The sequence below is a fragment of the Limulus polyphemus genome, unplaced genomic scaffold, assembly GCF_000517525.1.
Source record: "Limulus polyphemus unplaced genomic scaffold, Limulus_polyphemus-2.1.2 Scaffold70, whole genome shotgun sequence".
NCBI lineage: Eukaryota > Metazoa > Arthropoda > Merostomata > Xiphosura > Limulidae > Limulus > Limulus polyphemus.
Window position 1 is genome coordinate 1054086 of NW_013665680.1, and position 26948 is coordinate 1081033.

Genomic DNA, 26948 nt, shown 5'->3' on the forward strand with positions numbered 1-26948 from the left:
AATTAGAAAGTACAATATTAAACACAAATAAGTGAAGAAAGAAAGCATGAAAAGGCGTGACAATTAGAAAGTACAATATTAAACACAAACAAAAGTGAAGAAAGAAAGCATGAAAAGGCGTGACAATTAGAAAGTACAATATTAAACACAAACAAAAGTGAAGAAAGAAAGCATGAAAAGGCGTGACAATTAGAAAGTATAATATTAAACACAAATAAGTGAAGAAAGAAAGTATGAAAAGGCGTGACAATTAGGAAGTATAATATTAAACACAAAACAAGTGAAGAAAGAAAATCTAAAGTTAAACGAAATTATTTTTTGTTCCGTAAGATTTCGATTTAAAACCAAAGAAGAATAAGAGTAGGAAAGGATTATCGAGATAAGCTAAAAAAAAGGAATTTTTTCAGTCTTGAGAAAAGATATATGATTTTTTAAATTATAGTAAAAAGTTGATAAGATAAAATATTTTTTTAAGGAATATATATAGTTAAAAGAGTTTTAATAGAACATGATTGGCAATAATACTTAAAAACTGTGGTATACCTTAGAGTTTTCGACATGCGGATTTAGTTTGTTATAAAATTGTTACAGACAAGTTAATTCCTGAATATAAGACTTCGCTGGTCATTGATATATAAGATAAAGTTATTGGTTTGGAATACCTGGATACGTTTTCTGTTTGAACTATTATGTGTGTAATATTGGATTTTGGAGAAATGCTACAATTGATGCTTTGAAATTGATTTCACCCGTTATTTACCATGTTTTATAATCATTGTAAAGTTCCTTTTCAGTTTGTTTTAATTTTTTATGTTGAAACTTGAAAAATATATAATTTTTGTCAATTTCTGACATTAGATTTTAACATATGTTTTTGTCAACTCTACTATATGCCCAATGAGTAGAAGATGATGTATTTTTTATGTCAGTGGCGGCAGGTGAAGAACTGAAGAATCTCTTCCTCTTGAAGATGAAGGAATAACATAGGGTTCAATCTTCATTTTTGTAAATCAGAGAAAGCTTCTAATGATGGCATCCCATGTATTCACTGAATCTTATAAAATCATACAATAGGTTTATTGACCTTAATTTACAGATTTGTTTCAATAATTCATATGACATTGTAATTAGTAATGCTTATAATCTAATTAATACTACAAGACCACTGATGATTACTATACATTTAGAATGATCTAAAAGAATCAAATGATGCTATTAAGTCTTTCCGTATTATTTAAGCCTTAAAGAAATTGTAAATGGAAGGAATTTGTGGCGTACATCACTCTTATGACGCTACTGACTACCTTCACACTCTATGGTAGTATTAACATGAACCATGCAGCTGACTACCTCCTGAAACAACGATTGTATTAACATGGCATGATTTTTGTTGTTGACTACCTTTACACTCGATGGTAGTATTAACATGAACTATGCAGCTGACTACCTCCTGAAAAAACGATTGTATTAACATGGCATGATTCACGTTGTTGACTACCTTCACACTCGATGTTGGTTTTAATATACATGAATCCCGCAGCTGACTATCGACACAATGGTAGTATTTAACGCGATTTGAATCACGTTGTAGTTACATTTACATCCGATAGTGGTAATAACATAACACCGTAAAGATACGAGGTTATTATTATAAAATATAGCTGATACATTTGAAGCTAACGATACTGATGAATCAGGTGTCAATACTTCTATGTCTTTCAGAATGTGGACTGCAAAATATTCACCAGTTTCTGGCATTATTCTATGATGGCAAACTATTGCTGGATCCTTATGGAAGGGTTATATCTACACAAACTTGTGTTTCAAGCTATGTTTACCGACACTAGCGGAATACTTAAGTACATTTTTATGGGTTGGGGTAAGTTCCCATTGGCAGCATTTCATTTGTCCTCCACATTTTATTAAACCACACAATAGGTGTACTGACAATAATTTACAAATATTGTAATTAGTAGTACTTATAATCTAGTTAATACTATAAGACCACTGGTGGTTACTATATATTTAGTATAATCTTGGCGGCATTTCATTTGTCATCCACATTTTATTAAACCACACAATAGGTGTACTGACAATAATTTACAAATATTGTTTCAAATAATTCGTACGACATTGTAATTAGTAGTATTTATAATCTAGTTAATACTATAAGACCACTGGTGGTTACTATACATTTAGTATAATCTAAAATATTCAAATGGTGATATGAAATATTTACTTATTAGTTAAGCCTTAAAGAAATTATTGCATTGGTGTAAATGGTGCCAAATTAACATGGTTTCTAAACAATGTAGGTAGCAAGTAGGAAAAATATGCAGTTGTGATAATACATTATGATTCTTTATTATTTGTTTTTGAAAAACAACAACAAATTAAATCATCATTATCTGATAAAGAGAGAGTGAGTGAAAAATAACAAGAAATATATAACACTAACTTAGAGGTCTTAATAATCCCTTTATATGATATTTGAAAAAGCTATTGAGATGTATTATTAAAATGACTTAACTTTTCATGCATATAAGGATTTTTACTCAGATAATAATATTGATACGGAATGTCAGTGTAATGTGTCTTATATTTAATATGTAGCATATGAATATTATAAATTATATATTTTTAACATTGGAAGTCGCTGTACATTAAAAAAACATGACTCCGTAGTGTTTCATTTCTAGAGTGATGTTTGCCTACTTCGTATACGTTTTCACAATGAACTGGTGAAACCTTTTTTTTAGCATATCTTTTCCACATAATTATCTAAATTATTTTCAATATTGTATTATTCTCCGTTTGTCTCAGAAAACATTTTTATTTTGCAATTCAGTGATTTCTTCCATTAATTCTGTGTTTAAATTATTTCCAGTAACTTATTTCAGTCATTATGTTGTTGTTTATATAAATTTCTCTACTTTTATTGGGAAGTTGACGTTTTCTTGCAGGCCTACCTATCCCGTTTATCGTCTCTTGGGTAGTGGTGAGAGTCATCTTGGAAGACACGCTGTGAGTGACATATTTATAAGATATTGGGTTTGGACGACATTTTTCTATCTTTGCCTATAAAGTTTGTTTTAAACGAAAACGTATAAAATGTTTTCTGGAATCGACAAAAGCCTTTCAGCTATTGTTCGGAATCTTAGCTGAGTCAAGTTGTTAAAAATACATGTTTTGGATTTCACAGTTAACAACACGTTTTGTAGTCCACACTAGAACTTTATTCAATACGATAAATATATTTTTATACAAAAACACTATTATAAGAATCAAACACAGTAATTTCCTCTTTTGTTAAACTTAGGGATCGATTTCTTGTTTACGCAGGTTTTGAAACTGAGTAACTGATATTACTGTTGAGACATTTAAAAAATGTAAGTTGACTGTAGGCGTATCGCTATTCAAGTGATTTAAATCAAATTTTGTAAACACACGTTTTAATAAATTCTTAATGGTTTTGCAAAAATATACAAATCATAATTAAATTCTATTATTTCATAATTATTTTTAGGTGTTGGACGACTCATGAGAATCAAGCCTATTTTTGGATCATTCGAGCACCTATTACTACTTTTATTGTTGTAAGTATACTCTTTGGTCGTCTGTGATATTCAGTTGCGTGTAGATGACCTTATCATATTACTGAATGGGAGAATGTTTCCATTAGTATTTTTTAATGTAAATAATTTGATTTAGTTTTGTTTTATAGTTGTCAAGATTTCATTTCGTATTTTCCTCCAGTTTGTGAATGTCTAATTTATTTTATAATTTTTCAGTTACAAATGTATGTTATTCTTCAGTTATAAATTTATGATTTAATATAATGTATTGTATTTTTTCATTGGTTTTTATTTATAAATTTTGGATTTATTCATTAACTGATTTTATATTATTAGTAAATTCGTTTCATGACAATTATCAGATATAAGTATTTTTTTGTTCTTTCTACACATTTACACTTCTTCCTTATGAAAATATCAATGAAGCCGACATTGAAAACTGGAATGATTAACAATTAGTTAACTTATTTGTTCTTCAGAAATAATCTACGAATAAAAGATTTTGGTTCTATGTATTCAGTGTGAATATTCTGGTTATGTTAGTGTTCCTCGCCCTAAAAGCAAAGGAAACCATGGAATCAATATTGATAGAGTGAAGAAGCTTAGCATTTATTGAGTATGCAGTACTTTCGTTGATGGGCATTTTTTATTAACAAACATGTCCATAAAAAAAGTGTAAATTTGAAACATCCTGTTCCAAATTATTTTTGCTCATCTCAATAAAAAGGAGAAATAATTTTGTAATATTAGATTTAAACCCTTATGTAGCTTTACGAGGAAGTTGAAAAATAAATTCGAACTTCTTTGTCTCAGCTACGACTACTAGAGTTGAACGAAAAAAGAAGAAAAACCTAGTTATTTAATTTGGCACCTAAACCTCTTCCTATATATAGGTAGTCGAACTGCACATTGAATATAAAAATCATATGTAATTTCATTCATAAGTATCAAATTATGTTTCACATTTCTTTTGGGATAATGATTGTCTTATTTTCAAAATGGCGTATTTAAGTGTTTTACACTCACAAAAAATAAACCTAGCATTCTATGGGTATTTGAAGAACGTGTAGCATTCCGCCACAATTTAATTCTTCGTATTGTTAACCAATACTAGGCAGCTGGTACATAATTGAATAGAGTTGTTTAAACATTTGTTTAACAACAAGTAAAAGCTTATTTTGATTGTCTTATTTTGTTTTCATGTATCATCATTTTGTATTTTTTATTATAACGAAGGGCCTCACTGACCCTCTAAGAGGGTCTGTATGACAGCATGTAGAAATCAAATTTTTAGCTGGCTAGACTGCTCCATTCGAAAAAGTTCGCCAAAACTCTGTGATTCTCTAGAAGCTGTATTCAAGGCTCTGTAGAGGGTACGTGAAATAGGCGCTGTTAGTAATAGAAGTGATCTGGATAGAAAATCGAAACTCTTCTTACGAGAGAGACGACGATCGATTACAGGTTTTGCCAACAACTGTGGTATAGATACAGTCGTGAATGTTACTTGAAGACCATGAAGTGATCTCAATTAATGTGTAGCTACACAGAAACTGTTGCTGAGAGGACGTAAGCAAGTCAAAAGGTTGAAATGGACATTGGAATAAGCAAATATTTACAGATGAATCCGAGTTGGAATTGTTTCGCAACAATCGACAACGGTTGTTCGACAGTGGATAAGAGAATAACATTATGTTGAATGTACAACATCCACAAGGAACCATGGTAGGTAGTCGCCACAAGTTGAGGCTAAATCCAAACAAATGGTATTTGTGATGTACACAAACCGATGTCACTCAGATGATGATTCATCTGACCAGCAGAAGAATGATACCAAACACAGAGTAAATGTGGTAAAACGATATCCTGGTCCGTAAATAGTCGCAATATGAACATTCTTGAGTCCGAATGGGCAAATTCAATAGGTGACCATACAATTACACTGAACTTTTTATAATAATACAGGACATATGAAACAATATCTCATAACCGTACTACTAAATAATACAGGACATATGAAACAATATCTCATAACCGTACTACTGAATAATACAGGATATATGAAACTATATCTCATAACCGTACTACATTGATAAAATGAATAGCAGAAACAAGGTGCAACGTAAGGTAAAGGGCTCATATACAAAATACTAGTAAATAGTACAACGCATGCTCTTTTCGTTTGTATTTTCTGTGATAATGTTTCATAACTAATCAATTTATCATCTAGCTGCCATAAATAATTTTTTTGCCTCCTGCATATATATCGCATCTGTGTTTCCATAGTTATTTTCATTATTGCACAACAGGAGACAATTCCAAAGAAAACTAGGCATCGAACGCTTAGTAATCTGTATGAAATTTTAAAAGTCTCCCTTCAAGTGAGAAAAGCGTTAGCTTACGTTGAACGATATAATGACCCCAAATTGTGGATTCAAGAAAAGTATTTAAAAAAAAAAGAGCGATCTCATCAGACAACTCAGAATTCGCTCTTTGTTTTCATTCATCATTTGTGGCTACGACTCAAAGAGGCGTACTTCTCGGACGTTTAATTCCGACTGTAACAGGTGTAAATTGTTAGAAGTTTATGTTGGGAGTAGTCTAATGTTTATGGACTTTATCTAAACATTTCAATCAAAAACTGTCTTAATGATTCCACGTTCACCGAATAATCCAGCGCTTTAATCTTTTTGTTTGATGACGATTGTTTTAAAACGATAATGTAGTAGTTATTGCAGACTGGTCCACTAAACATAAATAAAACCTCAGTCATCTGAGCTGAATCTTATTCTGAACGGATCTTGAAATCCGAGTTTAATATCGCTTTCCTACTTCAACTTTCTTAAAGGAAAAGTCGGCGGATCTACTTAAGGAATGGTGTAATAGTCCTGCTTAAAACTTCAAATGAATTATCGCTTGGCTAAATCGAATTAAATACTGTTCTGAATGTTCCTTGTGGAATAATACCATATTAAACGTTTTTGAACAGGGCCTTTAATTTTTTGTACAACATTTGCAGACGTATAGAAGATTAGTCACCGAAACATTAGTTTAATTCTGATATTGTCTGTGAGAAGTTGACACATCCAAATCACAGAAAGATAAATCCGAAAACAACATTTATTGTCAAGATTTAGTTAAGCTCAGTCATATGTACTCAAGTTATAAAGCTATTAAGAAAGCAGTTAATCTATGTATTAACAATATCCCCATTTATCTTTTCCTGTCTGCTGAAAGCAAAGTAAAGAAAATAAAGCAAGATGATAGTCGCCAAAATTAGTTTGTAATTGGATATTAATTTGAAACTGAATGCCAGGCTCGTCAATAAATGTATAATTCTTTTGCAATGTTTATATAAACATATATTGTGAGTTGAAACGATTTAATGTATTTTTACCTACTTTTAAAGAGACATACAGTAGGTAGCAAACGTTATTACTATAATTATCAATAACTTCTGAACACAAGTTAGTACAAGGATGAAAAGGTTTAGTTTAAAGGATGTACCATTATAGTTGAATATAAGATGAATTATTGTAATAATATGATATATATATTCTACACAATTTGAAGGATTGTTTGTTTTTTGAATTTCGCGCAAAGCTACACGAGGGCTATCTGCGCTAGCCGTCCCTAATTTAGCAGTGTAAGACTAGAGGGAAGGCAGCTAGTCATCATCACCCACCGCCAACTCTTGGGCTACTCTTTTACCAACGAATAGTGGGATTAACCGTCACATTATCACGCCCCCACGGCTGAAAGGGCGAGCATGTTTGGCGCGACCCTCAGATTGCGAGTCTTGTGCTCTAACCACCTGGCCATGCCGGCAATTTGAAAGATATGGATTAGATTACAAATGTAGTAAAACAGCAACAGTATAGTTTTTTTTAATTGTTCAGCACAGTATCACTACAAATACTGAATATTTTAACACATTCAGCTAAAACACTGATATGGTTATGTGCTTAAATAGTGAATATTAAACGGCTCTTTTCAAGATTTTCTTAGGCCTTTTTAAATTTCTTAGATAATTTATATAAATTCGTAAAGTATTGACCTTTTTCATTTACGATTAATAAAAGATGAAAGCAAACAGTTTACTATATTTATTATATATAATTGATATAGCAAAGAATCTTAATTGTTTGTTTTGAAGTAGCAGAAAGAAATTTAACACTTGGAAAACTACACATTCTGAATAAATTATTTCTAATACGCAAGAAATTTTATTTCTCTCCATTTTCTCGAACTTATTCAAATATGCATCTCCCCATTTCTGCAGGGTGTTTAATCTTAAGACTGCTTTAGTTTTACAAAACATTTGTTTTAACAATGACGCACATACATTATTTATAAGGTTGAAATCTCACCCAGTGGTGTCCTTTGGAGCTGGTAGAAGTGCTTATAAACTGTTCTCGACCTGCTTACAATAACCTAGGGAATTTGTTAATGTAATAATAAATAATATATCATATCTTTAAACATGTGTATTTATAATAATATTCTTATTCCATAACAAATTAGTTTGCAAAACGGTATATATTTATATGAGACATTTTACTTTTGATAGTTTTTTTTACTAATACATTGATATTTGCAGTATCCAATTGAAATGCTCGCTTCACTTAATTCTCCAAACTAACCCAAAGTATTGTCTTTCGGTTACTATCTGAGCATTCGTATTCGAGAAACACGTCTTTTCTTGTACGTTGGGAGGAAATAAGAAATTGATAAAAAAAAAAAAGACTTCAAAGCATGTCGAGAACACATTTTAAATTAAGTATATCTATGTCTGTAAATATCGATTAGTTTAAATAGTTTCGTTTGCATTCCTTCAAAGGTTTAGCAAGAAAATTGTTTTCCTGAATTTTATTGATGCGAAGCACACATACACTTTACTTTTTTATAGAATCGATGAATAAAACAAAAACTTATATACGTTAATTTTTATAGTGGGGAATTTAAAAGGTTTTTATTTATGTTTGTTTAAAATATAAAACAAATGATGTTTAGCTGCTATTAAAGTTGACTGGGAAGGTTTAAACTCGTTTATAAAGTGGCCCACATGCGTTTAAGACCATGGCCAGATGATTAGGACGCTCGATTTGCAATCTGAGGGGAGAGGTTTGAATCCCCATTCCACCAAACATGCTCACTCTTTCAGCCGTGGGGGCGTTATAATGTGACGGTGATTCCCACTATTCGATGTTAAAAGAGTAGCCCAAAAGTGGATGGTGATGACTAGCTGCCTTCCCTCTAGTCTTTCACTGTTAAATTAAGGAAGGCTAGCGCAGATAGCCCTCGTGTAGCTTTGCGCGATTTTCAAAACAAGCGTTTTAGACCACCAGTCAGCAACCTGGAAAAATCTACCAAATTTATAAAATACTTTTGCTAAATCAAAGAAGGGTGAAAAAAAAGCAAAGAGTGTTTAATTGCATTTTAGTATCTAATGATACTCATGACAAGTAAAGACTATTTAGAAAATGGATCTCATGTTGTGAATTTTAATATCAACATTATTTATTCATGTATAATTTAATCTTCACACATAAAATGTGAAACAAAATAATGTGAATTTTAATATCAACATTATTATTATTTATTCCTCTGTAATTTATACTTCACACACAAAATGTGAAACAAAATAACGAGAGAGATCACAAGTCATTTTATTGTTCATTACTTTTTAATATTACAATATTTATGTGTACATTACTTATAATTATGTGCGAAAATACCTACATTTTTAGAAACACGAATTTCGAGCTATTCTCGTATTGCTTTTAGTCAAACTTCTGAAAAACAATTTTATTTCATGACTTTTCGAGAAGGTGCATGATTATAAATATACAAATTAAATTATTTTAATAATGGGAAAATTAATGATAATATAGTGCCCTGTTTATAATTGTAGGTAATTCGAGCCTGAGACAGTTGATAAAGCTATTGCGTGTCACATGCTCGAACTTTTAGTGTTCACACCTTTATTGTTGTAAGTAGCATGTAATGGCTTTAAAGAATATAGTAGCTTATCGATATATTGTACGCAGCTGGAAATATTTTCTTTTCTTTTTACACGCTTTAAGAAAACCTATATTAAAACTATGTGGTATTGTACGATGCGTTTGTATGTTTTTTAGCTTTCAAACTTAAAATGGATTTTCAATTCTTTATACTGATAAACGCGTATTCTTGAAGCTTATGTACTGCTTTAATTTTATTCACAAACTGTTTATCAATTATCTAATTATGAGCTATATGTTCCGTAAAAGCACCGCATGACAGGTCGAATAGAATTTCATTGCATGATAAGTTAAACAGAGTGTGAAAATTAAAGTTCGTGTGCTGCATTGCATGATAAGTTAAATAGAGTGTGAAAATTAAAGTTCGTGTGCTGCATTGCATGATAAGTTAAATAGAGTGTGAAAATTAAAGTTCGTGTGCTGCATTGCATGATAAGTTAAATAGAGTGTGAAAATTAAAGTTCGTGTGCTGCATTGCATGATGAGTTAAATAGAGTGTGAAAATTAAAGTTCGTGTGCTGCATTGCATGATAAGTTAAATAGAGTGTGAAAATTAAAGTTCGTGTGCTGCAACGGTAATCTAACCACTAAGTAAAAAAAAAAAAATCAGAATTTACAAGAGTCTTATAGAGTTATAAGTTCAAATTTTTGAAAATTTTAGACAACATTGAAGCACGAATAAAGAGATAAATAAATTTATAGCTTCACAGGTTATTATAGATTTACACATCCAAAAAAATGTATCTTACTCACTCATGTCTTGAAAGAGATCAAAACATTTATCCTTGAAATCAATATGTTGCAACATTTATCTAATTTCTCTTTGGCTTACTTGGTATGAAATTTTGAAAAAGATAGTGAAAGTGATCGAGTGCTAGAGTCTAGTGACAAAAGTTTTATACATTCTACATGATGTAAGAGATTAATGATAACTACTATGAATATACGTATAATGTATGTTCTGAAGAAGCAGAATACTGTGTCTCTGCAATGGAAATGATATAGCACCTTCACTATCAAATGTTGTGTAGTTTTCTACCACAGGATAAATTCTTATAAGCAGATAATGTAAGGGTTCGACAATTATGTTATAGTCCAATGAACTTATCATCAAAAAACCTTTGTACTTTCACAATAGAAACTTTACATAACTTACCACTTTCTTACACTATGCGAAGCCCCCCCCCCCAGTGGCATAGCGGTATGTCTGCGGATTTACAACGCTAGAAACCGGGTTTCGATACCCGTGGTGGACAGAGCACAGATAGCCCTTTGTGTAGCTTTGTGCTTAACTACAAACAAACTATTGAACGTCTTTGCTCCCCAGTGGCACAGCGGTACGTCTGCGGACCTACAACGATAGAAACTGGGTTTCGATACCCGTGGTGGGCAGATTACAGATAGCACTTTGTGTAGCTTTGTGCTTATCTGCAAACAAACACTATGCGAACTACCTGCTCTAGAGTTAACTCTCAAATACTGCTAGATTTTGATTTCTATTGCTAACCCTATCAATGAACAACTAATCGAATTCTAACCTGAGCTGAAAACTAATCATTTTACGTAATCACACCTATAAAAAGACAAATAGGTAAGAGATCGTAAATGAAAGTAAACATAGAACAGAAAAGCTTCATTAAAAAGATTAAAGTAAAGGACCTGAAACGCTGAAAAACGGTGAAAGAAACTTACTAAAAATAACGCATCTTTTAGATATAGAATAAACACACGGAAGGCTTTCAAAGTTTTTTTTCTTTAGTTTATTTTCCATCTCCCATGAATAAGTGTATATTTTTCTTGTTCATTGAGGCCTTAACTATCGTAGAGTTTGAAATCCTTTCACGAGTTGTTGCGCTCTTTCCCTGAGGGGCGCGAAAAACATTCAAAAAATTACTCCAGCCGTTTCAGCTTCAAATTATTCACCGTATTTCTACGTTAAAAACATTTTTACACTTAATTAATTATTCCGATTGGCTAAACATAGTGGAAAATATTATTATTCAACACCACTGTCAGAGGATTCGCATTAACACAAAATTAAAAAAAAATGACTATCTTACTCTAATTATCACGAACTTTTTCATCAATGGATATAAAATCTCATCTACTTTGCTACACATCTGTATGAATGATGAAAAGCATTTATAAACATTATAAAACAATTACAAAGCTACTGGAGGAAAAATATATTTAGATTTGTATAAGTATTCAAGCTAAATGTTAACTCTCCATTAAAGCTCATCTTTACACTTATGTTCATATATATCTATTTTAAAGGTATTTTTTCTTAATTCCAACTAAACGCTGTTAAGAATGCTCATCAAATTTCGTTTTTCGATGGTCAACCTTGGGCCTCTTGTTGACACAAGTTCTATGATCTATTATTAGGTATATAAACCCACTGGCGTAACGGAAGAATACAAGCTTGGTATAATTGTCTCTTTTGTTTTTATAATTTGTAAGATAGGTCGTTTCAAAATCTATGGACGGTATAAAAAATTTGGTCGCTAATTTCTCATGAAGGTCGTTTCAGTGAAATCACGTTTTCGTCGTTTTAAGCCTTCTGTAAAGTTATTCAATTTTTTTGTTTCCAGGTGAATTTCTTCTTCTTTATCAACATAACTCGTGTTCTATATTTGAAGATGTTTTCTCAAACTTCTCAAGGTCGTCGATATCGTTATAGGTGAGATTACTATTTAAAAATTCATTATAAAATAACCTTTTTTTTATATTTTAATTCTACTTACTAAAATATTTTACTTACTAAGGAGGTAAAGTAAAATAGCAATAGTCAATTATATCTCTTGCAACAGAATGTTTGTAAATGAGACAGATTTCCAGGAATAATTGTATGTTATCATTTTCTGACAATAAAATAGTGAATTGACATTAAGACTAATTCATTATTGTTTTGGTATTACTTAATGTGTTAGAGAGATGTTAATTTAGTATGAATGGTTTAGATTTTGGAGAAACAGTCGTTGTTATATTACAATCTACTTCCATCGAAGAGTGATAAAACGATCCCAATTCTCTTTTAATCCGTTTAGATAAGTGAAGTAATCTTAGTCGCTCCTTCGAAAGGCCTATAAAGGTGGAAATACTTAACACCGGTTTCCTGTGGCAAAAGCGAATGAAAATGTTGGCACATTCTCCATGGGTGGGGATATGCTTGTACATCGCAGATGAACTCCAGTTACCAGCTGGTACCAATCATACAGCTGAGTAAACTGAAATAATTGGAGTAAAGTACCTTGCTCAAAAACACGATATGTTCTAGGAAAACCTCGAACCCACAACCTGTCTAACTCAAAGCACTAGCCACTAGACCACACAATCCTCCCCCCCGCATTTCGTACACCCCTTTCCACTACTTACTTTCTGTTTCTTTGCTTTTTGAATTTTACACAAAACTAAATGAAGACTGTTTCCTCTAGCCTATAGACTACACAATCTCCCCTCCCCCGCATTTCGTACACCCCTTTCCACTACTTACTTTCTGTTTCTTTGCTTTTTGAATTTTACACAAAACTAAATGAAGACTGTTTCCTCTAGCCTATAGACTAGAGGAAAAAGCACCTAGTCCACACAACCCAGTGCGAACTTTTGAACTACGCTTGTCGCGATGAATTGATGGATTTTAATGTCACTCTTATTTATTTATTTTTTTGACGGCAACAGAGCACGAACTACGGTATCTAAGATTCTCATTCCCATATTTTGATCACTGGACCGCATTCCGCTTATTTAGTTTATGCATACAGCATTCTCTTTATAAACTTTGTAAAATCTTACAATTTAAAATTAGGTAAAATGTTTGGTTTTCAATTTTAAATATACTATTATACCAGTCGCAAGTGAATAACTCGTAAATCAGGATAAATTATCATAGTCGGCATCACATTCTCAAGCTAAAGTATGATATCCTATTGTCATTTATCGATACTCTTCACATTATCGTGTCTTTTTTATTTATAAATAATTTAGCAATATATTGCTTTAATATTCCCGATACGTGTCGTTAAGTCAATAGTTTATTTCTTTTTGTAGAGCATTAATATATTGGTCAGGATCAACTGAGATGATATGGTATTAATCTTACACAAGTCTCGAACTGGAAACAAAAAAAAATCAAAATCTGATACGATTAATTGTTAATTTTGCGTCCTAGGCTAAATATAATTTTATTTTCTGAAGTTGTTTATTTTCATTTTCGGTGAAATATCTTGTTATAATCCCCATTGTGCTGAAAAGATCCTATACTTTAAGAAGTATTAAGCTTTAGGAAGCGTTAACAAATAACATTTACTTCTTGCTCTATTTCTTAGGCAGTAGTTGTGTTTGATCACTTGAATTATTAATTTTTTCTGAAAGCCAGACACGATTCTTATTTATTCTGGCATTTTCTTTTACAGAAAGTGGTTTAAATCTACGCTGGTGTTGGTACCACTGTTTGGGGTCCATTACGCTCTTCTTCTAGGAATGTCCTTGGCTGCAGATGTTAGTAGAATAGTGGAAATTGTATGGCTCTACACTGACCAGTTCTTCTCATCATTCCAGGTTAGGCTTAACATTAGAAAATTATATGCAAGCTACATTAATAATTATCAAACACCTACAAACAATATGTTTGTAATTCCCCTTTTTAAACTGTCTTAAAAATTTCGCTCCCGTTTTTGGAGAAAATATGAATTAAGGATTTTTAATTAAAGAAACACATAAGAACAATTAATTTTTACTTATTTTACTTCATTATAACGTTGAACATTTCATACGATGGTTTGTAGTACAATCAAGTTATTCTTCTTCCACCAGGGGTTTTTCGTAGCCTTGCTCTACTGCTTCTGTAATAGTGAGGTAAGTATTCAAAACATTACTTTGTATATTTAAAATAAGTGATAAGTATAGGCTAGAAGGAAGCATAACTTATGAAATATTCACAGCAAACCTATCTAATTTTCACTCGAGTAGTTTATTTTTTATTTTATGGGATTTTCGCACAAAGCTGAAAAAAAAGTTATTAATAGTCGCTATTTAGAATTTAAAAAAAGGTTCTTAGTCAACAGCATCGAGTGCTAACTCCTTGGTTTACTCTTATCTTACAGAATAGTTAGAACCGGTCATCACTCGTATAGCGCACACACACAGCCTTAAAGTGCGGAGATAGTTTTTGTGGTATCACAACACAAACCATGCTTCCTTGTTTTAACACTCGATACGCTAACACCAAAGTATAAATTATGCTAGTCGATTTATAAAATTCATTAATAACTCACAGCCTAACTAATAAGTACATTAATGTTCTTCAGTTCAGTTGAGTACTATGTTATAATCCCAGAAGTTGGGCCAACAGAAGATGAATGTTTATGTGAGGGATGGCTGCTTTGCATTCACTGATGACGTTACTAATTGTCTTCTGGATTATACTGTTCTATTTATTCTCCATACTCTGCTTTTCCTGGCTTCGTCATATAGTAATTTGTTTTCCAGCAGTCCATTTACCTTAGAATATCAACGAAGACTTTCCATGATCGTCAGTTCTGCCTTACTAGTTAAGAGGGGGTTGATATCCTGTCATTAGAATTGTGCAGGAATTGGTAAAGAGGTTTCACTTTCAAGTTTGTCAGGTTCTTCATTTAGCTTTACCCTTGCATGACATGGCACACACATATATATATATACAGGTGTCGATCTTTTGCTTTCTACCATCCAGGTAGGGATCAATCATTTTGAATTTTATGAAGTATTACCTGTGAATCACTCAAAAATAATATGTTGGTGAGACTCTATCTCTTTATGGTTCATTGTTTCCAGAAATCACAGGAAAGCTGTCTGTATGGCTTCCAACTCGATCTTTGTGTTACTTGTGGGAAGCTGGAATGCTCTACCAGCTTTATGCAGGATGTTGTTTCTATGTGAGGTAATGAATGTCCACCAGCTTTATGCAGGAATGTTGTTTCTATGTGAGGTAATGAATGTCCACCAGCTTTCTCACTCTCTGCGGTATGTAAATCATCTGTGACTATAAGGTCTAGTGACTACCTACTGTGTTATGGTCTTTAAACAGTTTAACAGCTGCTGATACTCTTTTTTATGCTTCACCGTCCCAAGCTATTCATTCTCTGTATAGTCTAATTTCCACAGGCTCTAGTTGATCCATAAATTAATTCTACGTGGGGGATATCTGAGATTTGGTAATGAAGAATATCTCACTGATGGTTGTATTTAATACTTGTCTACCCATAGCTGTCTCCTGGGGTACCTTTTAGGTAATCTATCCACTGTTTGGTTGGTATCTGCAGAATCATTGAAAAGCTGTAACGTTCCGATTGAAAGGGCAGTAGAATGTATGGTCTTTACACTGCAACACTCTAGTGAATATTTCTGCTTGTAAGTGCTTTTGTTATTGTGCGATGCTGCGGTGGCCTGTACCTTTGATTTCACCTTTGCTAGAGCCTCTGCTGTATATTAGAATGACATCAACAAAGGTTAGCACGAAGCGTCTGGTTGGACTGCCAAGGATAGTGAGATTTGTGGTGTAAATGTGGAAGTGGACTGGCAGAGTAGCAATCTATTAGTTATGGTGATACAGATTGATTGCCATTTCCATGCTTCACGATGCATCTTCCAGTAGTTAATGCAGCAACGAGCCATCTTATACATGTTATACTGATGATGAACCTGAGTATTTTGTCATATAATGTGCAATGAAAGCACCTTCCAGAACAAACCCTATTATGAAGCTGTTCTGACTGACTTCAACGTATTTCTATGTATCGACTGTGAATATGGTCTTCTAGTGTTATTCTTCATAGGTTTGGGTAAGCATGTAGTAAAGGCAGTATTCCATATCTTACGGATGGTGCCTGTTTCTCAGCTATTGATATTCTGACCTTAATTTGACATCTATACCTATATCTTCATCTTTAGGTAAATCTATTTATGGTGCTATACATTTCGTTCATATCCAATTGTAATAGCAGTTCAGATAGAGGTTGCTGTAGCTTGAAAAACACTTCCATGTCACCATGATCACATCGGTTAATGTATTTATGTATGAAGGCCTTGCCCTGATCTTCATCTTTAGGTAAATATATTTATGGCGCTATACATCTAGTTCATATCCAATTGTAATAGCAGTTCAGATAGAGGTTGCTGTAGCTTGAAAAACACTTCCATGTCACCATGATCACATCGGTTAATGTATTTATATATGAAGGCCTTGCCCTGATCTTCATCTTTAGGTAAATCTATCTATGGCGCTATACATCTCGTTCATATCCAATTGTAGTAGTAGTTCAGATAGAAGTTGCTGTAGCTTGAAAAACACTTCCATGTCACCATGATCACATCGGTTAATGTATTCATGTATAAAGGCCTTGCACTGATCTTCATCTTTACAGAGTGGGGTACTCATCAAAACTACTGACGTCACTATGTTTTTGGTTTACGTACTAGCCATAGGCATGTGAAAGCCCTAAAATAAAGCGCTTGTAAAATTGGGCTTGTTTCATTTCACGATTTGTGCCTTCAAAACTAGTTACTACTAGAGAACTCAGGCTCTATTACTTGCATTTCTTGACTCCTTTGCAGGGGCTGGGTCATAATATAATTCACATGAGCTCAGCCTTAGCTTAAATGCATGCTTCCCAGATTTTATTAACATTACTTTTCCATCAGAAGTTGATGTTTTAACTTTGCTCAATGGTGCTTAATATATGAGCATTACAGGAAAGCTTGAAATTTTTCTATGAGTTTTTACATCATTTTATACCATTCCGTCTTCCAGTTTTTACATACCTCACACATAAGGTGATTACTCCAGGCATTATATTTCCTATGTTAAGTAGGCATGATACTCATGGTTAGGTTAGAAAAAGCAAGATATATATATATATATATAGGAGTCTTTGTCACCATGACATTTAACGATTGTTATTTATTTTTCCAAGTTTAACAATATACGGTTGGTGGCTATACTGTAGAATGCACAATGTCAACTTTTGTATTAGTGTTTTAAAGTATATCTCGGGTGTGGTGTCTCACATTGAAGTCTACCACTAAGCACATGGGAGTGTTGTCAAGTAAATCAGATAGGGACCTCGAATATTCAGCATGATGTGGTATGTTACCTCTTATATTCACATTTGTGATTTTGATGTGAGTGGATAACTTCCAGTAACTTCTCTTGATGGCTTGTAGATTGCAATGACAATTGTCCAACAGACAGCTGTCATAAAGTTCATTGTGAATGTTACCCTCTAATCCTCTAGGTCAGCATATGGTATGAAGTTAAAGCTAGTGAGGTTGAACTCCTCAAAGTCTGAGAACTCAGTTGCTTGAAAGAGTATGATTGAATAAGAGAGAGCACCTAAACGCAATGCTTCCTTCTCTTAATCTCCTTGACATTGCAGTAACCTATCATAACGTGAAACTAGTGGATATTATGTATGTTTTGTTTTTAAGTTTGGTGTTTAGGACTCATTTTCCTATTCTTTCTTCTGCTGGACAGTCGAGACACCCTGCCGAGAGCATGGGCTCAAATTATCCTATGACAACCAGTCTGGGTGCTGTTATTAATGTATGTGTTTTTGTAAGTATGACATGAACCAATTGCCATTCGGAACTCTTGTGAGTACTGTACTAAATCTAAATAGTTGGTAACCAACGCCCTGGGGTGCCAAGTTATTTCTTCTAAGTCGTGCAACAGTATCCGGTCATGTGACCTAATTATTCCATACTGTATATATATATATGTGTGTGTGTGTCAGTGTAAACTACTTGTACCTGATGATGACAAAACCTTGTCGAAACGTTGTACAGTTGCTGTTTGTTAAACTCATATTAAAGTTTTTCTTCATTACCCATTCCAGCCTGAAATGTACTGAAACTAAACACATGGCACATTGTGTTCATACTTGTAACTTAGAAGCTGTGTATTTGAAGTTATATATAATTATTTGGCAAATAAGTATTTATTAATAGAGTTAAAAATAATCGCTCACAACAACTTGTAGACCATTATGAAAGATCAGAGTTAATTAGACTGGCTGATTTGTAAGTTAGATGAATTTAGCATCGGTTATAGCATAGGTTCTTCTCTCTGCAATAAATGGACTCCCTTCGCATTGCGTTTATGCGTGCGCAGTCCACATAGAGTAAGGCCATCCCGAACTGCCATCCATAGGAAGACAAATGACCAGTAGGAATCACTTTTACTTTAACTTAAAGTATCACTGCACCAGAACTGAAAAAAAAGAATTATATATATGACATCTATACCTTGAAAATAACTTATTATATGTAACTTTAAGTTATAAAATTCAGTAAAACATATCAATAAAAAAAACAATCTTACAGGCCTTGTGCCAAATTATCTTAGCGATCTGTCAGTCATACAACAGCATTGTTACATTTCATTTTTAATTCATGACATTAAGTTTACAGGAAAAAACTGAAATGTTGAAAAATAAACTATAAACACAGGATGTTCAATAATAATCATATTTTATGTAATTATGACCACTACAAATCGATTTATAATTAAATGGTAAGTTTAATGTTTAATATAGAATAAATTAGGTTTTGTGCGTTTTACGTTATGAGAGTAGTGTTGCAATACAATTCGATATTTGTTCATAAAATACATTTATAAATGAGGCCTGGCATGGGTGGTGGATTCGAATCCCCGTCCCACAAGACATGTTCGCCCTTTCTACCGTGGGGGCGTTATAATGTGACGGTCAGTCCCACTATTCGTTGGTAAGAGTAGCCCAAGAGTTGGTGGTGGGTGATGAAGACTAGATGCCTTCCTTCCAGTCTTTCACTACTAAATTAGGGACGGCTAGCGCAGATAGCCCTCGTGTAGCTTTGTGCGAAATTAAAAACAAACGAAATAATTACAAATGCGTAAATAGAGAGGACAGTATTCGGGCCTTTAAGTCATGTAATGCTTAATGATAGATCAATTAGTGTGATTAAAGATAAACACCAAGCCCAGTTAAACAAGTTTACTTAATAAATGTACTTAATAGTTATTATTCGAAGTTCAAAATAAGAAAAACGCATTTTGAGAAAATACTTTATTAGCTAGTAAAGCTTGCATTAATCAAGTATATTAATTAGCATTAGTTTTACCTTCATTAAATAACTTATGGTTGAACTGGAGGAAGTTTTTAGGTGCTTGTTTTTGTGAGTTTCCAGATTTGGTGGAAACAGAACTTGTGATGTTTTTACACACTTTGACTTATGTCTTCCATCATTTTGTTTTGGCTCTTCTAATATCCATCTTACCTCTACTTCTCTTGTCAATAGTAACTTTCATTTTAGATGTTTTCTTCTCAATAATGACACTAATAGATTTATAGTTATCTTTTCTTTAACGTTATCTTTGGATCAACCACGTTTCGCCTTTATCTATTTACAAGAGTTATTTTTATTAGCGAAATCAATCTTCCTACTTGATGTGACACCTAAAAAACTCGTAGCTTGAATTTTCACGCTAATGTCCTGAGGGATCTATTTTGCTTGCACATTCTTCTATTTGCTTTGTATCCAATTCTTAAGCCCATAATACACCAAAATAAATGCACATAGAGACAAAAAGAAAAACAAAAAAAAGACGACCAAAATTAGATTTCTATTCTTATTTTTGTGCTTGCAAAAGTAACGTTAACAGCGTCGTAACTTAGAAACGACGCAACTGATTTTCATCTTAAAAGTAAGTTAAACACAAAAGAAGCGCGTCCTATAACAGCCTTATTCTCGATTAAGAAAAACAATATTCAAAGCACAATTAATCCCATTTTGAAAGTCAGAGAAACAAGTGTGCTTTTTCTTGTGAACTATCTGTTAACTTGGAATTAGCGATACGCCTGATGCTATTGCTAAGATCACCCAACCGTGACTAGTGCCTTATGTATTTTAACAGTAATATATTAAAAGGAAAAATGAGTCATATAAAACTCGATGTACCTATTTTTAAGCAGAAGCAGCGTTATCGTTAACATTTCTAATTTCGTAACCTCACAAAGTGTGTTAAAGTCATGTTACGGACAGAGTTTGTTTCAAAACTTGTACCAAAAATATAAATGTTTTAAGAATAACACTATAAAAACACTCGCGCATTTGGTGTTAACATTTTTTTAGAAACATCTGCACCATAAGGTTTTATAATAGAAACACTTAAGATTTACGACACAATTTATGAACTAAATGTACTGAAATGATATTTTGTTTTTGCTTGAAATAATAATATTATTATTATTACTGCACGTGTTTTATGTATAAGGTTTTAAGTGTGTAATAGCTCTGAATAATTTATTTTTGTAAGTTTTGTAACGTTTTCTAAGTCATATGATACAGAATACATACTCACATTAGACTGATTTAATACTTTTGCTAAGATTCTGAGGTGAGGGGTTGGTACCTATTGGATCTAGAAATCTACACCATGGCGTTTACAAATGTGTTAGGGTTAGTGAATCTAATTACAATTATCAATCCATACAAAACAATAATGTCTCAGATGAGGTGATGTTATGTCAACAACTTACGTCAACAGCTTGAAATAATAACCTTATTTTTCTTCATTAGTAAATAAAAAAAGTTAGCTTATGACACAAATATGAGATATATATAGCATTGCTAAGCATCCCGTTATTTGCGAAAATTGGCAATAAATACAATGAAACTCAAATGATGGTCTGTAGATAAAATACTTTTTAAACCAGCAAAAAAAAATATTACATAGCAACTAATGAACTGGAAAAATATTATTTTAACAATCTTACCGGCATTCTAAATTTATCTTTGAAACAGTGATATTCGACCAATACTTTTAAAGCGTACTCGCGGAACTCAAAGTTCGGAGTGAATTTTCGCGACAACAGGATACAAACCAGAAATTATCTGAGTTTATGTAGCTTATTAAATATTTCCTAATTAAAAAAAAAGTTTTTCTCTTCTCTAATTCTTAGGTTCAACAGGAAATCAAAAAAAATTGGCAAAGGTGGCAACTCGCACAAGAACATCTGGGAAGAACTCAATCACTATTCACAAATTCTCTGACATTTTTGAGTCGTGGAAGGAATTCTATCCAGTCTTTTCACTCGTGTACAGGTAAATGTGGACTAAAGTTTTAACTGAATTTCAAATTTGTTGTGTCACTGCCCTATGGCAGGCCAAAAGATTAAAAGCAATGGAAATCTGAATACATTTCGAAAGTCATTATGGCACTGTTAGTTAAGGTCGAAAAATACCCTAATTCAATGCACCTGCTTTTACTAGCGTTACGTTTTTTGAATTATATTTTAAACAAATAAATGTTACTAAATAGTTTACTACTGTTACGGGTTCTAATTAAGTTATCTTAATTATATAGGCATAAGTTATACAACAACCTAACTTTCCAGTATATTTATCATTACAAGGATTGCAACCCGTTATAGTTGTCCACATCAGATTATTTACTGATTTAGTAAGTTGTTTCAATTTTCTTTCTTTACCTGTTAATCATAATTAAGATTCATTGTTTTCATTATTAATAATTTTAGTTTATCTAATTACTAGTTAAATACCATGTGAGTAATTCTGTTGTGAATAATTAAATTTTAACTTTATAATTTCGATTATGCGTTGTTCGTGCCTTTTAAGCAATAACGACATTTAAAGAAAAATACTTTTTTCCAAATAAAAGCATACAAGCCTTTCATTCTAGTTTCTACTGCTTCTGTGTTTTTAAATATTGTATGTAGAATTAGTTTACACATCAGTGGATAAGATGTTTGAATGTAGTTTTAAAGTTTCTCTAATGTTTGAATGCTTAATAATGTCCTGTTAGTAACAACAATACATTTTAGTGCGTATAGTTTTTTTTCTTTCCGAACATCACTTACCATAAATATATCCTGCAAAAAAATGTGTAAAAAAGAGATACGAATTTTTCTTTGGTTTTTACATCATAACCCAATCTATATTCTACAGAAAACTACACCTTAATAAGTCAATTATAGTTTATTACTACCGTGGGAAGAGCTATAATAAACTACGTAGAGGAATCAATATATTAATACATATATATATATATGTATATCCAAAGGTATACAAATCACTAAGCAACTGCCCATTACTGTAGATTTTACCGGACGCCACGTGGTAATGGAAGAGTTATATGCACTAAAGTTATAGTAACCGAACGAAAATCTAATAACGGTGAGAGTTTTATGTAAAAGTGGTCTCTTGTATATTAGAAGTACTATTTTTCCTCACGCTATATGTGTCATAAGCGTCTGAGTCGATCGAAAAAATCCGTAAGAATTAACTTTAGTAGTAAGCTTGTACATTTTAAATATGTCATAGTCTGTAATTGTTACTTAAGACAAGAAGAAAGGAAGACTAATGACACATTAATCCAAAATAAAACTTAAAATTATGGGAAATTACGTTATTCATGTACTTGAAGAATATGTTTCATAGGGATTGACAACTGTAGGTTTTGGTTTTCAGGAATCAGGCACAATTTCAAAATGGCCAAAATTCTTACACTACTTATCTAAAACACTCATGTTTGTAAAAAAAAACTTAGTTTGTTTATGGGATGAAGAAAATAGCTATTGGTTGGCTATCATAAGAGTTCTATAGTTTCTTGTATAATTTTACGACAGCGTTCTTTACCACGAACCGTGATAAAGTGTGGTCTGATTGTGTCCGCGAAGTGTCTCTTAATTGGACAGCATTAACTCAATATATCTTGAGCGTGAATTCACTTCTCGGGAACACAGCAAGATCTGTACGTGTATTCATATTGGTTCACGAACTATAAGTGAGCTACCAATGAAATGGTGTTATTCAAAGACGTTGCAATAAACATGCCATTTACTTATGGCTCTTGAAACACGAACTCGTTGATTTTTGGGAGACTCACGATGTATTGTTTCATCTGTAAAAAGAACAAGCACCTAGAGGTATTACAAGAGGTTCTAGTGGTCTCGACAAAAGTCTTTAGCTGTACAGGGTCTGAAGAAAGATTTATTGGCTTAACGACAGACCCATTTTATGATCAGTGTTGCTCAGTAACCGCATTAATAATAACTTCCGTTGCTACCTTATACATCATATTAAAGATTCTTCATGGACAAGATTTGCAGAAAGTGATCACTACATGACACCGTTGAACTTTCCAAACCTTGCCCAAACAGTCTAGTATAACTATCAGTTGTCTAATGGCGTGTCCACAACCTTCCCACTAGAAATGTAAATCACCAAATGATCTGTAACTTATTTCTAAGTCTGTCAAGTATCTGATATTTGAACAATTCTGACGTTTTATTTACCAGTCAGAAACATTTTTGGTTTGTGAGTCTTTATTTGGCAAGAGATTTCCTACTGGTGGATCGTACTAAATTTTTAATAATATTATAAGGTGTGCAATTGTTCTTTAATCAGAGTATGATCAACGTAATTCTTCTTATATTTTCCTGTTAATTGTAGTTTATTGCAAACCAATATCTGGTAAACATTACACCGTTACTAGTAATAAATATTGTGTTGTCCACTAGATTAAACTTCCACTTATTTATACAAGTTTTATTTTGTTTAAAACAGACCGTAAAAATGGGTATCGTCCTGCCACTCCTATATCCAGACAACGTTGTCGTGAGCATAAGCAGGAAAACCAGCCCTTCAATTTATCCCCCGACTCACCTGTGGAAGGAAATGATTATTCTACTATAGAGAGAAAGCATCTGCAAACCTGTGATGAGCTTTGTCGTGAAGATTGCAGATATAAAGCAAATGCTGAAGTATGTAGCGAGTTTGTAGGTCATGATAAAGATGGAGAAACAGGTAAAAGGCCAGAAGAATTAGAAATGAAAACAATAAAAATAGTTGATACGGCTGTAAACATGGAAATGAAAGATCTGAAACTTGATGAAGGTTCTGAATGTCAAAGTTTGAAAGAAAAACGAACCAACTTGTCAGAAAGCACGGAGATGGGTAAAAATGGAGAGATTAAAAATATTGAAGAGCTTGAAATAAAATCTGACAAAAATGTGGAAGATAGGGGCATTGAAGAAATCACAAATAACGAAATGCCTGACGATATCCAGCAGAAAGAAATCGAAATCAATGAAACGCCTCTCGATTGAATGCTTGATGAAGCCTAACTGTGATCCAGAATTGTCAGCAGGAAAGTGATTCGAAAATTTAATATCAAGAATAAACAACATTGGATAGAATCGATCTTCAATACAGATAAATGTGGGTGACAACCGTGCATCCCGAAATAATGGTACTTGAAACCCTCAGTCTGAATGTTACCTGTAATCTTGCTTTGCTGAAGCGTCTTTCGAAAATCAGTTTAGTTTCGTCTTTTTCCCCCTTCTTCTTGCAAATCAGAAATAAATGAAGTCACTCGATTGTAATTATTTTTCAATAAGGATCAAACACCTAGCTCGTATTTCTTTTACACTACTGATGTAGAGATAAGTATTCCATGTGACTGTAACTATATTTGTACAATAGTTGCGAGGACAAGCCAACGAGGTTAAAACAGTTTTACACTCCTCTCTACAGATACGCGGCCCCAAGCGGCACAGCCGTTCCGCAGAAATCTTGTTCACAGTAGCCAGATGGGCAGACACACGTAACTGACATCAAACTATTCTTTGTGTGATTAAGTAACTTAAATAAAACCAATTGGCGACACCCGTTTTTATTCATAAGACAATTTTATAACATTCCCGCACAAATAAATCATAAAAACAAGCTGAAATAATGAAACCCGCAATAATCTGTTTCACTTAATCAATATTTATGTGCCCTATTCATGTTGGTAGAAACGCCTGTAAGATCTAAGAGTACAAAGAAGTATCTATAATAGTGGCAAATAGGGAAAAAAAAAACGATAAATTATTCTCCCTATACAACAATTTTAAAAATATATTTGCGTGTTAAGGTCTTACCATGCTGCAGACGCATTTATTTACTGTTCATAAAAATGTCATTAGATATCATGCCTATTTATAGGTAAAAGAATTATAATGTGATAGATTTCAAAATTGTGAAGAAATCTTAAACATAAATTTAGAGTGACGTTTTGTTGGAAGTAACATACGACTCAAAGTTTCTTAAAATGCTTTTAAAATTAAATTGTATTTTTGTGTGTGTGTGTGTTGTGGTAATCTGACTTGGATCTCCTGTTATTCTTTATATAATTTCATATTTATTCTGTAAACGATATTGTTCTCTGTTTAATATGCGTATCTTTATAACTTAAGTAATCCACAAGTACTGTAATAATACACTTTCTATAACAGTAATTACTCTGAAACCATCCAAGTAGGATCCTTAGGGTTCTTATTGTTAAAGCTTCATTCTGGTTTGACTTGAATCACTGATAAAAAAAATTAGTGATCACGTATACGTATCCTGATAATGAGATACGACTAGACATTCTCTCAAACATTGCAATTACTCTTAGCATTTGAAATACCCGAGTAGCCGTAACTAATTAAATTGTACAATACTCAACATCCTTACTGGGTGTTTTTTATTAACCTGAGGTAAATTTTAATTCTTATGTGAGATTATCTCTCAAACTTTACACACAAATAAACTTAAAACTACTGAAAGACGCCTAGTAAAAAACAATATGTCATAAAAGTACAACCACACAACATAGAACTACAGTTTCAGCTGTAAACCCACCAAACTGCTATATAAGCCTCAAAATAAAACTACCCCCCAAAAAAAAACAACAACATCAAAATACATGTATTCGCTCAAAACGGTGTATTTATAGTCTGGCATTCTCCCAAATACAGCTTACAGTTTTATTCGTCAAAGACCCATGAAATGAAGCGAAAAAAAGTATCTCATATTGGTCAGGAAATATATTTGTAGAAGTATGACAGAATTCAAAAAACATCAGTAGTTCACCTAGTTTTATTAAACGATAGTATAGTGCTGTTCTTGTTGTATTTCTGGCGAATATAATTACATACTAATGAAAAATAGACACTACATTGACATCTGAAGTGTATATTTAGTGTTATTAGAGCTATTAATAGTAGAGAATATTTAGTTTGCTAGTTAAACATACGCCATTCACTGCATTTATCTAAAGATTAAAATGTTATTTTTATCCTATTTAATATTTTTAAATCTCACTATTAAATAGAAGGATTCAATTATCTTTGTATCTTTAAGTCCAAATCTTTTAGAAATTGTTAAGTATTATTATAGTGTACTTTAAAGTTTGTCCATGGATATCTACTGTAACTTTTAAAAAATAACATTTAGAAAAGTTTATTAAGAAAAACTAGAGCGTTCATATATTTCAAGTCATTTTATA

The 26948-nt window shown here is 32.5% G+C and overlaps 1 protein-coding gene across 2 annotated transcripts in view; it reads left to right on the forward strand.

Moving 5' to 3' along the window:
* LOC106465763 (parathyroid hormone/parathyroid hormone-related peptide receptor-like) overlaps nt 1–26734 on the forward strand; it is a 117496-nt gene extending 90762 nt beyond the window's left edge. For both annotated transcript variants that reach the window (XM_022394202.1, XM_022394209.1), the window contains 8 exons: nt 1723–1879; nt 2964–3024; nt 3527–3596; nt 12190–12278; nt 14011–14155; nt 14411–14452; nt 21574–21715; nt 24200–26734. In XM_022394202.1, coding sequence (XP_022249910.1) covers nt 1723–1879; nt 2964–3024; nt 3527–3596; nt 12190–12278; nt 14011–14155; nt 14411–14452; nt 21574–21715; nt 24200–24741 — 1248 coding nt within the window. In that variant the 3' untranslated portion in view covers nt 24742–26734. The remainder of the gene's footprint in view (nt 1–1722; nt 1880–2963; nt 3025–3526; nt 3597–12189; nt 12279–14010; nt 14156–14410; nt 14453–21573; nt 21716–24199) is intronic.
* Nucleotides 26735–26948: the final 214 nt, after the last annotated feature.